Consider the following 17,502-nt stretch of genomic DNA (forward strand, 5'->3'; position numbering starts at 1 on the left):
AAAAAGAGGAAGAAGAAGAACGAGAAGAAGAGGAAGAAGAAGAACGAGAAGAAGAGGAAGAGGAAGAACGAGAAGAAGAGGAAGAAGAAGAACGAGAAGAAGAGGAAGAAGAAGAACGAAAAGAAGAGGCCGCTCCGCCTTCGGTAAATCTCCTGACAGCGCTGAGAAATCATCAGCAAAGAAAAAATTACCTTTGCGACGCACCGCCTTCTCTCTCTCTCTCTCTCTCTCTCTCTCTCTCTCACTCTCTCTCTCAGTTCTATCCATTTCAATCTTTCTATCTATTTCTCTCAATTTCTCTCTCACTCTCTCTTAATTTCTCTCTCTTTTTCTCCACTCTCTCTCTCTCTCTCTCTCTCTCTCTCTCTCTCTCTCTGCATCGTGCTGCCCCCAACCATCAGCTCGTGTCTGCTAGAAGAAACGAACAGACTGCAGCCGGTGTGAGCAGAAGCAGGAACCGGACCGGACGCACCTCTGGAGATGATGTAGAGGCGTCTGAACCGAGCCGAACCGTGAAGCGGTGTTCTTCTGCGCGTTCCGGATTATCACCTCAAAAAAGACAAACGCAGAGGGGAAGAGATGAGATGAGATAAAATGAGAGGTGGAAGGAGGTGTTGTCAGTGTGATGAGATGAGATAAGATGAGATGAGATGAGATACGCACTCTCCACGCTGTCATGAAACCGAAGCGTCGCGGACACTGAGCCGGTTCCGAGGTGATCCGGAACCGAAACATTAACGGAATCCCCTCTCTCTCTCTCTCTCTCTCTCTCTCTCACACACACACACACACATACACACACACACACACACACACACTCAGTCTCTATCTTCTCTTCCTGCACATCACGCACGGAGAAGAGAAAGTTTCCTGATGGCCCTCGTCATGGAACCTGTGAGCAAATGGAGCCCCAGTCAGGTGGTGGACTGGATGAAAGGTAAGCACTGGAGGTCAATTCCGCTCGGTGGTGTGTGATGGGTCGCGTTCCTGTGTGTGATGTCGGTGTGTGAACAGGTGTGAGATGGTTGTGTCATGGGAAACACTTCCACCATCAGGTTTCTTCTCTCTCTCACTGCTGTCTCACACTCGACTTAATTAAAATAATAAATAAACAGTCATTAGAGGACATGCGCGCTCCCGCAGTCCGCAGGTGAAAAGTTAAACATCCGCTCAGTTTGCGTGCAAATTACGCAATAGCTCACCGCCGTTCACGTGAGTGGGCGTGGCCAGTTCGAGGTGAGAACAAAACGAGCCCTAGACGTTTAATTAGGACAGACTTAAATATGTTTATTAACCTTCAAAGAACATCAGCCTCTTCCTCTTCCTCCTCTTCCTCCCTTTTCTCCTGGATTAACTCAGGAAATACCTGGGAATCTCGACGGTCTCAGTATAAACACATTTACGATTTCACAAAATCTCACAAAAATAAAAGTACATTTTTTTTTGCCATTTTTTTATTTTAACATTTTTGAATAAAGTTGAAAAAATCCAGTTATTCAGATTTTGCGCAGAACAAAAAGAATAATTACATTAAACTACTTTATTTATTCAGCTTCATCAGATTTTTTTATAATAATAAAGACAATAATAATTATATTACTACTAATAATAATAAAATTAATAATCTATTAAATATATAATAAAATCCAAAATATGAACATTAGTTTGATTAATTAAGTATTATAATGAAATGAATTTATATAAAATTTAAAGTAAAGAGTCTAATTGAATCTAATTTTCATCTTAATGGAATAAAAAGTCATCGGTTTTATTTAAATACCTGAAGATAACCGATGATTATATATGTGACCAGTTACATCTATTTTTATGACGTATTGATAGTATTTTCGAGGCGTAAAGCCGAATCTTACAACGGTTATTAATTAGCTACTTGATAATTGTGTTGTGTTTGGTAAAGACCAGAGTGAGGCATATTGATGCTTTCTGTTTTTTTCATGTAATGTCATGAGACCGGTTGCATTATCAAAATGCTTTTAAAAACTAGCTGTGAAAAAGTCGTGGTCAGCTGTGTGTGTGTGTGTGTGTGTTTGTGTGTGTGTGTGTGTGTATGTGTGTGTGTGAGACACAGTCACAGTCATTGCATCTGTGAAAAAAACAGGTGAGAAAGATGGTGACAGTTCAGAGCTAAAGCCTGGAGCAAGACACCCACACTCCTGCTGTGTGTGTGTGCATGTGTGTGTGTGTGTGTGTGTGTGTGTGTGTGTGTGTGTGCATGTGTGTGTGTGTGTGTGTGTGTGTGTGTGTGCGTGTGCATGTGTGTGTGTGTGTGTGTGTGTGTGTGTGTGTGGGTAGATGCGCTCACGTATTTTACTCTAAAGCACCAGGCCTGCATTAGGGAGAAGCCTTTTTCCCAGTAGGTGATGATGTATCGGTGTTTTTCAGGTTTCGTGTCGGTGATGTGGGAATTTCCAGGCACACACTTGTACACAATTAAAGACCCGATATGCATGTGATGTGTGTGTGTGTGTGTGTGTGTGTGTGTGTGTGTGTGTGGGGGGGGGCCAGGCTGTATTCCCAGTATTCCTTGAATTGACTCTGGATGCAACACCACTCTGAATCGTAGAAAACGAGTACTAATGTTAAATTAGATAAAAAATGGGTTAATAAGAATTCTGGGAATTTCCCAGGATACACACATTCACACATTCACCACTAAAGCCCTGTTATACATGTGATGTCTCTCTGGGGTCCCGCTGGTACCTCCAGTTTTCACGCACTTCAGAAAAAACCTGTGCGACTCTAAAAGTGTGTGTGTGTGTGTGTGTGTGTGTGTGTGTGTGTGTGTGTGTGTGTGTGTTTGTGTGTGTTTTGGGTGTCCAGTGTGAATCCACTGCTACCTGAACTGTAAAAAGCACTTACTGATTAAGAAAAACAGAATTATTTAGGAATATTTTGAATGGTAGAGTGGTCTCTCTTTCTGAGAGTGTGTGTGTGTGTGTGTGTGTGTGTGTGTGTGTGTGTGTGTGTGTGTGTGTGTGTGTGTGTGTGTGTGTGTGTGTGTGTGTGTGTGTGTGTGTGTGTGTGTGTGTGTGTGTGTCTCAACATAAATAAAAGCATTGTATTTCATCCCCATCGCCATGTTGAAAGTATGATGATGAAAAGCTCTCAGAGGGAGCAAGTGAAATAAAGGGAAAAGAGGGAGAGAGGAAGAGAGGGATGGAGAGAAAAGGAAAGAGAGTGATGGAGGTAGAGAGAGAGAAGGAGAGAGAAGGAGAGAGGTTTGTGTTGTTGTGATGAAGAAGCCATTGTTGGATGCTATGAACAAGTTGTGCGTCTGTGACACATAATGGGTTGGAGTGTGTGAGTCAGACAGCCGCTGTGTGCTCGAGAGTTCAGTGTGTGTGTGTGTGTGTGTGTGTGTGTGTGTGTGTGTGTGTGTGTGTCGTGTTCAGCCTTGAGCTTATACATCACACACTCAGACAGCGCAACGTTACTTAACCAGGACGACAGGACCAGCACCGAAATGCTACGTCTTCTACCTCCTAAACTCTCGCTCCTGTGGATGAGGAACATTTTCCTGCTAGATCTTCTTTAAGGATTTGCTCTGAGAGAACACCTTGGTTTCTAAGGGTTACTAAGGGAACCAAAAAAGGATGTGTGGGTGTAGTTAGAAATATCACAGATGACTGATTGGTTCCAAATGGCACGATTGCACACTAAATGCACCTTTAAACTAAGAGTTTCTCGAAGGTTCTCTTAGAGAACAGGATTATGAAGTTATGAAGCCTCCTGCTTTCCACAAAGCGGTTCTTTAAGGGTTCATTGTATAATTAATTCTTCATTCTCTTCCATGAATCGCTCCTCTCAGATCCCTCAGATTTTTGACAGGTTCTACACAAAGTTTAAGGATTTAAAACCAAAGATCTAGTTTATAATTAGTATAATGAAAGGCTTAAAGCTTCCTACAGATGATCCCACTCAGAAATCTTTATATTAAGCAGATTCTTTGGTAAAGCAGATCTCAGGATTCTTGAGTAAAAACTGAAGAACCACTGAAGAATCTGTGTATCATACTGTGATAGAAATTTGATAACTTAACCACAATTTAGGTTTCTACTTGGATGAATAAAACAAAGAAGAAGAGAACAAACACTTTGTAGAATTTTATGTAGAACATACACTATATGGCTGGAAGTTTTAGAACACCGAACTTTTCTAGCTTTATCTGGTTCTTCTCCAAATTTTTGTAGACACACAATTGTACAGGACATCTCTGGATGCAGTAGCATGAAATTGTGCCTTCACATGAACTAGGACGCCAAAACCTGTTCCAGCATGACAATGTTCCTGTGCACAAATCCAGCTCCAAAAAGATCTGCTTTACTTGGGTTGGAAGATGTGGAATATCTCCTGCTTTAGAGCTTCAACTTTATTGAACACCTTTAGGATGAATGTGAACACTGACTGAACCTCAGTCCTCCTCACCTTCTCATCTACATCAGTACCTGACTTTACTAACATCCTTGTAGCTGAATTAATCTCCACAAATCTATGAGTCTGTAGGCTTCTAAAAGAGGGTTCTACTGGACCTTTTACGGGTTCTCTAAGAGCTGTAAAGAACCGAATGGAGTGATGGAGCTTTTTATACCTTATGACCCTCGTCTGCTTCAGTATTTAATAAGCACTGGAACGCGCAGGTGGAGGTGGAGGAGAGGAACCGGACGCTGCGTGGGGTTTAATGAGAACAGTGAGGACGCTGATGCACTTTAATCACCACACAGCAGCAGAACTTGAGATCAGACATGTCACACTGGGATAAATACGTCGGGAAGAGAGAGAAGGAAAAAAAGAGAGGCACAGAACGGAGAAGAAACCGTTAGTGGTCTTGAGAACACATTCAGATTTAGAAGAAGAAGAGCGTCCCTCCTCTAGGAAAACAGACCCTCCTTGTCCTCCTCCTCTTCCTCCTCCTCCTCTCGACCGTCCCTCAGGCTTCTAGTCATGGTTTTGTCGCTCAGGGTTTTCAGGGCCTCCTACTCACTTGTTCTTTTGTTCTATAGAACGCAAGAGCAGGAGGTCTGATTGAAATTCATACGGAGGAGAAGAGCGTGAGGTGAAAGCTCTGGGTTTCAGGGGAACACAAGAAGGGTTCTGGCAGAAATGAAAGAACACTGTCCTGAGAGACTGAAACCATTATTGTGATACTCTGAATGATAAAACTTCAGATAAAACCTAAATATTTAAGATAAACGTAAATATTATAAATATCAAAGTGAACGTTAATGTTGTGTGAAGCAGGAAAACGGAACCCTGGTTGATCTGAGATTCAGCAGAAGCGTATTGGATGATTATGTCACATTAGTTACTGTTTCTTCTGTTGGAATGTTGGGGAAGGGGATTCTTACGGTTCCCAATGCTTAAAACCAGACATCCGAAGGATGTTCAGATTAAGTGTGAATGCCCCATCTGGCTTTATACTGATCTCAGTTTAAATACATTGGTTCCTTGAAGAACCAAGAACTTGGTAGAGAACAAACTACATTGAAGACAGAAGAGTCTCCAAGTTTTTTAAAAGTGTTTATCCTACAGCAGTGGCGGGCCGTGCATTTGGTACCTGGGCCTTCAGTGGAGACCAGAGCAAGCTCCAAGCCTTTAAACTACCACCGCAACTGTGCACCTACATCATCTGGAGCAGATCAGGATCAATATTTGTCTAATAACATTATAAAAACATGAAAATGTAAATAAAATACAACTTACTCACCATGGACACAGACTCATACAGCGCCCCCCAGAGGCTATAATCCAGTGGTACCGCTCGTATTCACTGGTCTGGAAGTGGAGATCAAACCCTTTCCCGGGCTGAGACAATCTAGCTAGCTTCAGGGTTGGACGACCTCCTCACCATGTCTCGCTTTTCTTCCAAATGGATTTTTAAGTATGTCTGAGACCAAATCAATTTCTCTTCCTCCGTAGGTGTAAAAAAGTCTAACTGTATTAGCGTGTGGAGAGCTACACACGTGTTTTACCAGTCAAACTTGGCTGTAACAGTTTCCCTCTGACCAACCAATCAGAGGACGGAACAATGCTGACGCGTTTCTGGGCCAGTGAGCTGCCCTGTGAGGAGAATCTGAAATCTGATTGGTAATATTCTCTATGGTAAAAGTCCAGCAGTACTGATTCTGAAGGCTCTGAGCAGATTAGATTCACATGGCAGCACATAGAGGCTGAAATCTGATTGGACAAAAATCTAACATCCACATACACGTACTGAAGCAGTGCAGCCGAGAGAAACACTACCACATGAAGAGAAGAAACTGATGGGAATAAATTAATACAATTTCATGGAACAAATATTAGAGTTTGGGGTGTAAATGTAGGTCAGTGCTTCTGATATTGTTTAGACCAGCAGAGAAGATTTACTGGTCCTGACCGCACACCACTGTCCTACAGAAGTCTTGTCGTTCCTCTTATTAATTCCTACGCCTGAAAACATGCGTCATACATTTGACCTTGCTGTAAACTTAATGGGGGCAATTCTAGAATCGAATCTCAAATGGTTTTGAGATGTGACACTAATGATATCCTCCTGAGTGAGGTAATAAAAATGAAAGGAATGAAAGATGAACAGATGAAGCTGAGCTGTGTTTGACTCTGCATGGAGGAGAACGTTCACCACGAGTCAGTGACCAGTGAACCAAAGCTTCAGCTCGGAGAATGAAAATATTTACAGCAGCAGATGTGGAACATTTGTCTTTGCTTTAGGACTTCATATGAGCAAGTGTGTGTATGTGTGTGTGTGTGTGTGTGTGTAAGTGTGTGTAAGTGTGTGTGTGTTAATCCTGGAAGAGCTGGAATGGAACATTTGTTGGTGACTTGCTGGCACTGTGTGTGTGTGTGTGTGTGTGTGTGTGTGTGTGTGTGTGTGTGTGTGTGCAGCTCTGACAGTAGTTAGGTTTATATTAACGCCCTCTTTCTAATACATTATCGTTTCCATAGTGACAGCTCATTCACAGGGACATGTAAAGTGACAGATTTGGATGTGGTGAAATTTTCAGCATATGGAAGGAGTCTCCAGTGTCAGCGATTGTGATACAAAACACTGTGAAGCTCAGCGAGATCAGAAGTGATTTTGTCTTTACACGCATTTGTTTTTCTAACCTCATGAGGACCTCATTTTTGACCACATTACTAACTTCATTATTACTGTCTAAATAAATGCAAAGATACACAGAAATGCACCTTGAACTTCAAACTAAGAAGCTGTTCATCATTCAGGTTTTTAAAAATATATATAAATTGTTGAGGAATATAATATGTCCCACAGAGCTTATTCTGGGTCCTCATTAGGTAATAAAAACAAGGTGTTTATGTTAATATTATCGTTATTAGAAAATGTAGAACAAATACATCAGTTTATCAGCAGATTCGTCTGGAAGGAGATTTATTAGAAGGATTATGATGCAACTCTGCGACGATTGTGGCAAGTGTTATAGTATTTAACGTTGCAACGTGAACACACCCACCCACCCACCCACCCACACACACACACACACACACACACACACACACACACGTATGCCAATGTATTTTGAATATTCCGGGCTTGACCAGGGTGTGTACATTACACTATCATATTTCATGTGACATGTGGTGTGTGTGTGTGTGTGTGTGTGTGTGTGTGTGTGTGTGTGTGTGTGTGCCAGTTTATTTGTTTTGCAGTTCTCAGCTCTGAGGTTTATATAAAACTATATTTAGAACCAATGCTGCTTCTGCTAAACACAGGTCGGCTTTATCGCAAACTAAAAGAAACTGGAGCCTAGACTACAGTGGGCTGGACTGGGCTGGATAGATTAGACTAGACTAGACTAGACTAGACTGGGCTGGACTGGGCTGGATAGATTAGACTAGACTAGACTACAGTGGGCTGGACTGGGCTGGAAGGATTAGACTAGACTAGACTAGACTACACTGGGCTGGACTGGGCTGGATAGATTAGACTAGACTAGACTAGACTACAGTGGGCTGGACTGGGCTGGATAGATTAGACTGTACTGGGCTATACTGGGCTAGAACGGGCTGTACTGAGCTGGGACGGGTCGGGCTGAACTAGAACCAAGTTCTAAATAAGGAGTACATTTTTTAAAGCATATTAAAACAGCGGAAAATTTTATTTCCTTTCTTTTTCCAGCTGAAACTGAAACACAGATCAAGAAAAGGGAGGATGAAATAGCTCTGTATGTTAAAGCACACACACACACACACACACACACACACACACACACACACACACACACACACACACACACACACATATATATATATATATATATATATATATATATATATATATATATATATATATATATATATATATATATATATTTATACACACACAGGCATGTGGGTGTGAGGTTTGGCCCATAGTGTTTTTTCCCTCTGGTGTGAGTGTGTAAAACAGTGTGTTTATGTGTGTTGGTGGGAGTAAAGTGAGTGAGTCACTGTACAGACTGAAACACACACACACACACACACACACACACACACACACACACACACACACACACACCTCAACAACACGACAACATGTAGGACAGAATCTTTCTTGATCTAAATATGTATATTAAATATATATATATATATATTTGTTGTTGTTTATTTTATTATTAATTACACTGTAGATTTATTCCACACGTGAGACTTACTACAGTCAAAAATCATTTAAAAAATAAAAATAATTTCATTCATAATTCAATATTTTATTTTCAATAAATATATATTAAAATTAGTTTTTTGACACACGTTTGTTTTTTTATTGATGTATTGTTTATTACAATTATTATTATAATAATATATTAATATATAATTTGTTTAATTTATATTTATGTAGATAATATAATTCTGCACTTGCATCCACTTTGCGTCATGACACTGCCCCTGTGCAGGAAAAAGCTTTAAAAAAGTAATAAATATAAGAGTTATAATAATAATAATAATTATTATTATTTCCAGTGCATTTATAAAACCAAAAATAAACAAACTAAATAAATTAAATAAACAAAATATTGAAATAAAAATGTTTTAAATAAAAATTCAATATTTATATTTATGATGTTTAATTACATAATGAATTATTAAAATTGTTAAATATTGAGACACATAAATAAACTGCTTGAGTTTGGAAAAAATTATTTGTATTGAATTTTATTTGTTTAAATGAAATTGTGGAAAAAAATGTGGACATGGTGTTAGATGTTAATGTGGACATGGTGGACATGGTGTTAGATGTTAATGTGGACATGGTGTTAGATGTTAATGTGGACATGGTGTTAGATGTTAATGTGGACATGGTGGACATGGTGTTAGATGTTAATGTGGACATGGTGTTAGATGTTAATGTGGACATGGTGGACATGGTGTTAGATGTTAATGTGGACATGGTGTTAGATGTTAATGTGGACATGGTGTTAGATGTTAATGTGGACATGGTGTTAGATGTTAATGTGGACATGGTGGACATGGTGTTAGATGTTAATGTGGACATGGTGGACATGGTGTTAGATGTTAATGTGGACATGGTGTTAGATGTTAATGTGGACATGGTGTTAGATGTTAATGTGGACATGGTGTTAGATGTTAATGTGGACATGGTGGACATGGTGTTAGATGTTAATGTGGACATGGTGTTAGATGTTAATGTGGACATGGTGGACATGGTGTTAGATGTTAATGTGGACATGGTGTTAGATGTTAATGTGGACATGGTGGACATGGTGTTAGATGTTAATGTGGACATGGTGGACATGGTGTTAGATGTTAATGTGGACATGGTGTTAGATGTTAATGTGAGAAATATATACATACGTTCCTGAGGTGTGAGATGAGGACTAAGTGGATGGTTTACAGAGAGCATGAGGAGCTGAGGAGATGTTGGAACAGAGTTGTATCAATGAGCATTTGAGATGAGTTGTGATATGTATCCCACATGGTGAGCTCAGTGCTCACTGAACTGACGTTCTCTCTCTCACTCTTACTTGGACATGTTGGAGCTTCTCCATATCGCATTTCAGGTTTCTACCCTCTCATTTCTCATGGGTCTGCTTTCTGATGCTGCTTTGTACTCTCAGATAGCATGTGAAGGCCATGAAGATGTTCCTGCTGTACTGCAGGAAGCTGCTGTAGCTTCTTCTCCTCTTGGTATTCGCAAAAGAAGTTAAAAGTTTTTTTGATCTTTCTTTGATAATAGACTGTAAAATATGTTGAGATTTGATCCTGGTGTGTTTGTTCGAGAGAACGTTCAGCACAATAACCGCTTTGTTAACTTTAGCATTAGATTTAAGAGTCTCGGTGATGTTCTGAAAATGTCCTGCATCCCACTTTCCTCCTTTTCTTTTCATCCCATTGTCTTGGTGGCTTCTGAATAGCTGGGTTTGATTCTATAATACAGATAATGCTTTGTGTTTACTTTATAATACTACTGCATTGTGTGTGTGTGTGTGTGTGTGTGTGTGTGTGTGTGTGTGTGTGTGTGTGTGAGAGAGTGGTAAATGATGTCTCAGCTGCATTAATAAAAGACCACACAGAGGAATTAATCAGATAATGCCTGGCCATGAGCAGAGGGATGTTCCAGTCTCAGGCGTTTTGTGCCTGAGAGAGAAATAAATAATGTTTACTCGCTCCGTGTTCTACTTCACTGCTACTAAAAAATTCAGATTCACATCGTTTTTTTCTCCTTCTTTCTTTTCTCTCTTGTATCCCACCGGCTTCTGTCCATTGAACTGGTTTATGCTACCAGCCACAATTAGCAGTCAATGAACACACGGTTCTACAGATGAACACATGGTTCTACAGATAAACGCTTGGTTCCACAGATAGAACCTTCATTAGCAGGTTCCCTACTTGGTTCCACAAAAAATATTTCTCACTTTCACCGCGTTAACTTCCTGCTAACAGAAATACTATAATCTCCATAAATCAGCCACTGTGTTTGACAAAACATTTAATTAAAACCTCAGCAGGAGATCCCTCTCCTCCTCCACCTCCTCCTCCTCCTCCTCCTCCTATTCCTCCTCATCTTCATCATCATGCTCTTCACACCTCTACCAGAAGTGGAGTTAAATGCACATCACTTTAACACAGTTCTGAGAAGAACCCTTTTTATCCTTGAGTGTGCAAGAACTCACTGCTGCTCAACATTGTCTCCTTGAACATCCAAAATCTGACAGAAGCTTCACATTTCATTATCTCAGTGCTGTCTAGATGATTAGAGGTTCTTTACAGGTTCTTAAGGAGGAAGACTGCAGCTGCAGCTTCTAAATTATGGTTCTGCTTAGAAGCCTTTTAGAATCTTCAGAAGGCCTAGTCTTCTCTGCTGGAGTAATTATACAGACAGACAGACAGACAGACAGACAGACAGACAGACAGACAGACAGACAGACTGACAGACTGACTAATAAATTCAAAAGTTCATCTAAGAGAGCGATCTCTAATAATAATAATTATACACACACACACACACACACACACACACACACACACACACACACACACACACACACACACACAGTGAGGCGTCTGAGACGTGCCTTATGGTGGATGAACAGTTGGCGTGGCGATATGTTGGGGTGGAGATATGAAGGCATTAAACAGACTGACAGGAATGCTACGAGCTGACAAATGCCGTCTGCCGGTATGTGTGTGTGTGTGTGTGTGTGTGTGTGTGTGTGCGTGTGTGTGTGTGTGTTTTACTCAAACACACTTGTCATCTACAGAACCACATTTGGACCCTGTGCCCCTCCCTACTCTGATTTCTGACGTTCTGAATCTCTAGAATGTTTTCATATAGTGTGTGTGTGTGTGTGTGTTTGTGTGTGTGTGTGTGTGTGTGTAACCAAAGGCTGTGCAAAAATCAGTTCTTACTGGGTTTAAGATAAATCAATATACAGTATGAGCTCAGAGTACTTACTCTCTACTCACACACACACACACACACACACACACACACACACACACACACACACACACACACACACACACACACACACACACACACACACACACACAGCTCATCTAGAACCTTCCTGGAATTCATAAATATATAAATACTATACATTTACTAAATACACTTATATATTAGTGTGTGTGTTGAAGATGGGCAGATGGACAGACAGACAGACAGACAGACAGACAGACAGACAGACAGACAGGCAGACAGACAGACAGGCAGGCAGATAGATAGATAGATAGATAGATAGATAGATAGATAGATAGATAGATAGATAGATAGATAGATAGATAATATTCACACAGTCACACACACACACACACACACACATACACACACACAAAACAGCAATATTAAATGTGCATGTTTATTTTCCACAGGACTGGATGACTGTCTGCAGCAATACATTAAGAACTTTGAGCGAGAGAAGGTTGGAGGTGATCAGCTGCTCCGTATCACACATCAGGAGCTGGAGGATCTGGGTGTGTCACGCATCGGTCACCAGGAGCTGATCCTTGAGGCTGTGGACCTGCTGTGTGCTCTGGTAGGAACGCTAAACTCTGCATTCACATGTCTCCAACACAAAGCTCTCTTTATGTCTCTGTATGCAGGAGCCTGAACTAGGAAACTAGGAAAAACCTGATCCAGCACTGAAATGTGCCCAAAGCCAACAAAGAAATCTGCTTTAAAGCCTTCAGAATGAACAGTGGGCACCTGGAGCTCCAAATACTGTACATGAATATGAAGCTGTTGTTCAAATTAATTAGATTTCGAGTTCACGACTCCAAGGTCCTCTAGCAGGCATCCAGTAATGTCAGCATTTTCACGTCCTTTGGTTAAATGGATCAGAACAATTGTTAAGCTTTGATGTGGATTTTGCATAAAACAAACAATTTGCCTTCATTTCTAATTCCCAGGAAAACTGTAATCCCAAGGGGTTTCTGTGGTCGGAAAACTACAAAAATGTAATTAATATCAATGCTTCTGCTGGAGATGATGTGTGTGAAGGTGCAGTTGTGGCTCCAGTGAAAGGAGACGTGTTTCATCGTGGTTACTTTGGTTTCTTGTTTTAGTGATGACTTTCATTCTGACTGTATGAGATCCTGTGTGTGATGCAGCTCTGATCTACTGCACTTCTCTATAATACTGATGTTTCAGAGAATGTGGCTTCATGAAGGGATTAAAATGTGGATTGGTTCAGGTAGAACATCACTGAAGGGATAGAAGTGAAATATACAGTCTGTTATTGTAGGAATCACTGAAGGAGGACCTGAGGGACCTGAAGTGATGAGAGTGACTGAGAAAAAAAATGAATACAAGCTTCAGTGTAAAAAAGACGTCCATGATGAAAAATATTTCAGTTTTTAAATCTTGAATTTGATGCTAATTATAAGACATTTATTTTTTGTCTCTGAAAAACGTTCTGTTATGTTCTGTGACAGCAGAGGAACATGGTCATGTGACTGCGAGGCTTTGAGGAAGATCTGGTGCAGGGACTGGAAGAAAACAGTAGGATTTTGAGAAAGAGATGGAGGGATGAAGGACAGGAGGAAGTGGAAGTTTGCACAGATGCTGAAATGAGTGTGCTGGAGCTTTGGAGGCCTGCTGAGGTTCCAGATAGACTTTAGGTTTAATTATGTCATGCAAATACTGTGCTACTACTATACACACAAACCTGAGTTCAAAATGATCCATCAGGATGTTGTGCACTCTGATTAGTGATAAGGTGGACATTCAGGATGTTGTGAACTCTACAGACCTCTTTCTCTCTCTCTCTATCACTCTCTCTACACTCTCTCTATTACTCTCTATATCACTTTCTCTATCACTCTCTATATCACTTTCTCTATCACTCTCTCTATCACTCTCTCTTTCGCTCTATATATCACTCCCTCTATCTCTCTCTATTGCTCTTTCTCTCTCTCTCTTTCTCTCTCTCTCTCTCTCTCTCTCTCTCTCTCTCAAGATTTTAAATTCAAAGCTTACTTTATTGGCAATTCAAATATGGACATTCGTATTGCCAAAGTATAGAACATACAGATACATAACAGAAATTACCATCAGAAATATCAATTTACTCTGTAATAATACTGTATATAATATAGTATAGAATCTATAATATACTGTAATATAACTATAATAACAATATAAAAACTATAGAGTTATAAAAGTTATAAAAGGAACAGTTCAAAAACCTAAAAATAAAATACTATAATAATCAATAAAATAAAAATTAAAAGTGGAAAGAAAAGAAAAAGAGATGAATGTGTGTGTGTGTGTGTGTGTGTGTGTGTGTGTGTGTGTGTGTGTGTGTGTGTGCGTGTGTGTTTGTTGCAAACACTAGATGACATGGTCACACACTCGGTGGCAGGGGTGTGTGAAGTGGGCTGTGAGTCTGCAGCTCTCTGTGCTCCCTGGTGCATGTTGGTGAAGATTTGGGTTTGAATGTGGGCAGACAGGACTGTGTGTGTCTCCCTGTTTGTCTCCACGGCCAGACGTGTCCACTGAGCCTGTACTTCATCAAGGTGTGTCTCAGTTTCGGATCAGACCCCGTGCTCAGGTTCTCTGCCATGCTGTAGTGTCTGTTCAGGGCCACACAACACTCCATTTTACTCTGGAGCTGCTTTCTGTTTCCCAGTAGCTCAGAATCTTCACTTTTAGGGGTCGTGTCATTTAGTTCATTCTAATTGGGTTTGTGGGTTTTATCTGATCCTGAGTCACTGGTGTGTTTGTGTGTGATGGTGGTGTGTTTGCGTGTGTTGGTGGTGTGTTTGTGTGTGTGTGTGTGTGTGTGTGTGTGTTTGTGTGTGTGTGTGTGTGTGTGTGTGTGTGTGTGTGTGTGTCTTTTTTAGATGTTTAGGAGAAGTGGATATCGGCTCTAATTCTGCCCTGCATCTGTTGTTGGTGGTGTTTCTGTGCACCTTTATGATCATTTTGCAGAACTCCACATGCAGACCTTCAGTTGGATGTTTGTCCAATTTGTCAAACTGTTGTTGTGTAATTGAACCCCGCAGCTAAATATGATCAGCTGTGCAGGGTGTAAATATGATCAGCTGTGCAGGGTGTAAATATGATCAGCTGTGTGGGGTGTAAATATGATCAGCTGTGCACGGTGAAAATATGATCAGCTGTGTGGGGTGTAAATATGATCAGCTGTGCAGGGTGTAAATACGATTAGCTGTGTGGGGTGTAAATATGATCAACTGTGCAGGGTGTAAATATGATCAGCTGTTCATAGTGTAAATATGATCAGCTGTGCGGGGTGTAAATATGATCAGCTGTGCAGGGTGTAAATATGATCAGCTGTTCATAGTGTAAACATGATCAGCTGTGCAGGGTGTAAATATGATCAGCTGTGCGGGGTGTAAATATGATCAGCTGTAAGAGTGTAAATATGATCAGCTGTGCAGGGTGTAAATATGATCAGCTGTGCGGGGTGTAAATATGATCAGCTGTGCAGGGTGTAAATATGATCAGCTGTGCGGGGTGTAAGTATGATCAGCTGTGCAGGGTGTAAATATGATCAGCTGTGCAGGGTGTAAATATGATCAGCTGTAAGAATGTAAATATGATCAGCTGTAAGAGTGTAAATATGATCAGCTGTGCGGGGTGTAAATATGATCAGCTGTGTGGGGTGTAAATAGGATCAGCTGTGCGGGCTGTAAATATGATCAGCTGTGCAGAGAGGGAATATGATCAGCTGTTCAGGGTGTAAATATGATCAGCTGTGCAGGGTGTAAATATGATCAGCTGTGCGGGGTGTAAATATGATCAGCTGTAAGAGTGTAAATATGATCAGCTGTAAGAGTGTAAATATGATCAGCTGTGTGGGGTGTAAATATGATCAGCTGTGCAGGGTGTAAATATGATCAGCTGTGTGGGGTGTTAATATGATCAGCTGTGTGGGGTGTAAATATGATCAGCTGTAAGAGTGTAAATATGATCAGCAGTGCAGGGTGAACATATGATAAGCTGTGTGGGGTGTATATATGATAAGCTGTGTGGGGTGTAAATATGATCAGCTGTGCGGGGTGTAAATATGATCAGCTGTGCGGGGTGTAAATATGATCAGCTGTGTGTAAATATGATAAGCTGTAAGAGTGTAAATATGATCAGCTGTGCAGGGTGTAAATATGATCAGCTGTGCGGGGTGTAAATATGATCAGCTGTGGGGTGTAAATATGATCAGCTGTGCACGGTGAAAATATGATCAGCTGTGTGGGGTGTAAATATGATCAGCTGTGCAGGGTGTAAATACGATTAGCTGTGTGGGGTGTAAATATGATCAACTCTGCAGGGTGTAAATATGATCAGCTGTTCATAGTGTAAATATGATCAGCTGTGCAGGTGTAAATATGATCAGCTGTGCAGGGTGTAAATATGATCAGCTGTTCATAGTGTAAACATGATCAGCTGTGCAGGTGTAAATATGATCAGCTGTGCGGGGTGTAAATATGATCAGCTGTGGTGTAAATATGATCAGCTGTGCAGGGTGTAAATATGATCAGCTGTGCGGGTGTAATATGATCAGCTGTGCAGGGTGTAAATATGATCAGCTGTGCGGGGTGTAAATATGATCAGCTGTGCAGGGTGTAAATATGATCAGCTGTGCAGGGTGTAAATATGATCAGCTGTGGTGTAAATATGATCAGCTGTGGGGTGTAAATATGATCAGCTGTGTGGGGTGTAAATATGATCAGCTGTGGGGTGTAAATATGATCAGCTGTGCGGGGTGTAAATATGATCAGCTGTGCAGAGAGGGAATATGATCAGCTGTTCAGGGTGTAAATATGATCAGCTGTGCAGGTGTAAATATGATCAGCTGTGCGGGTGTAAATATGATCAGCTGTAAGAGTGTAAATATGATCAGCTGTAAGAGTGTAAATATGATCAGCTGTGGGGTGTAAATATGATCAGCTGTGCAGGGTGTAAATATGATCAGCTGTGGGGTGTAAATATGATCAGCTGTGTGGGGTGTAAATATGATCAGCTGTGTGTAAATATGATCAGCTGTGCGGGTGTAATATGATCAGCTGTGTGGGGTGTAAATATGATCAGCTGTGTGGGGTGTAAATATGATCAGCTGTGGGGTGTAAATATGATCAGCTGTGTGGTGTAAATATGATCAGCTGTGTGGGGTGTAAATATGATAAGCTGTAAGAGTGTAAATATGATCAGCTGTGCAGGGTGTAAATATGATCAGCTGTGGGGTGTAAATATGATCAGCTGTGTGGGGTGTAAATATGATCAGCTGTGCACAGTGAAAATATGATCAGCTGTGGGGTGTAAATATGATCAGCTGTGCAGGGTGTAAATACGATTAGCTGTGTGGGGTGTAAATATGATCAACTCTGCAGGGTGTAAATATGATCAGCTGTTCATAGTGTAAATATGATCAGCTGTGCGGGGTGTAAATATGATCAGCTGTGCAGGGTGTAAATATGATCAGCTGTTCATAGTGTAAATATGATCAGCTGTGCAGGGTGTAAATATGATCAGCTGTGTGGGGTGTAAATATGATCAGCTGTGAGTGTAAA

General features: G+C 40.8%; 1 protein-coding gene across 5 annotated transcripts in view; it reads left to right on the forward strand.

Annotated features, from left to right (window-relative positions):
- The first annotated feature begins 809 nt into the window (after window positions 1–809).
- Window positions 810–17,502, forward strand: part of cnksr2a (connector enhancer of kinase suppressor of Ras 2a) — a 63,180-nt gene continuing 46,487 nt past the window's right edge. For all 5 annotated transcript variants that reach the window (XM_046833780.1, XM_046833782.1, XM_046833781.1 and 2 more), the window contains exons 1-2: window positions 810–937; window positions 12,346–12,509. In XM_046833780.1, the coding sequence (XP_046689736.1) occupies window positions 874–937; window positions 12,346–12,509 (228 nt within the window). In that variant the 5' untranslated portion in view covers window positions 810–873. The remainder of the gene's footprint in view (window positions 938–12,345; window positions 12,510–17,502) is intronic.

Source organism: Silurus meridionalis, chromosome 21 (assembly GCF_014805685.1).
Source record: "Silurus meridionalis isolate SWU-2019-XX chromosome 21, ASM1480568v1, whole genome shotgun sequence".
In the NCBI taxonomy this organism is placed as follows: domain Eukaryota; kingdom Metazoa; phylum Chordata; class Actinopteri; order Siluriformes; family Siluridae; genus Silurus; species Silurus meridionalis.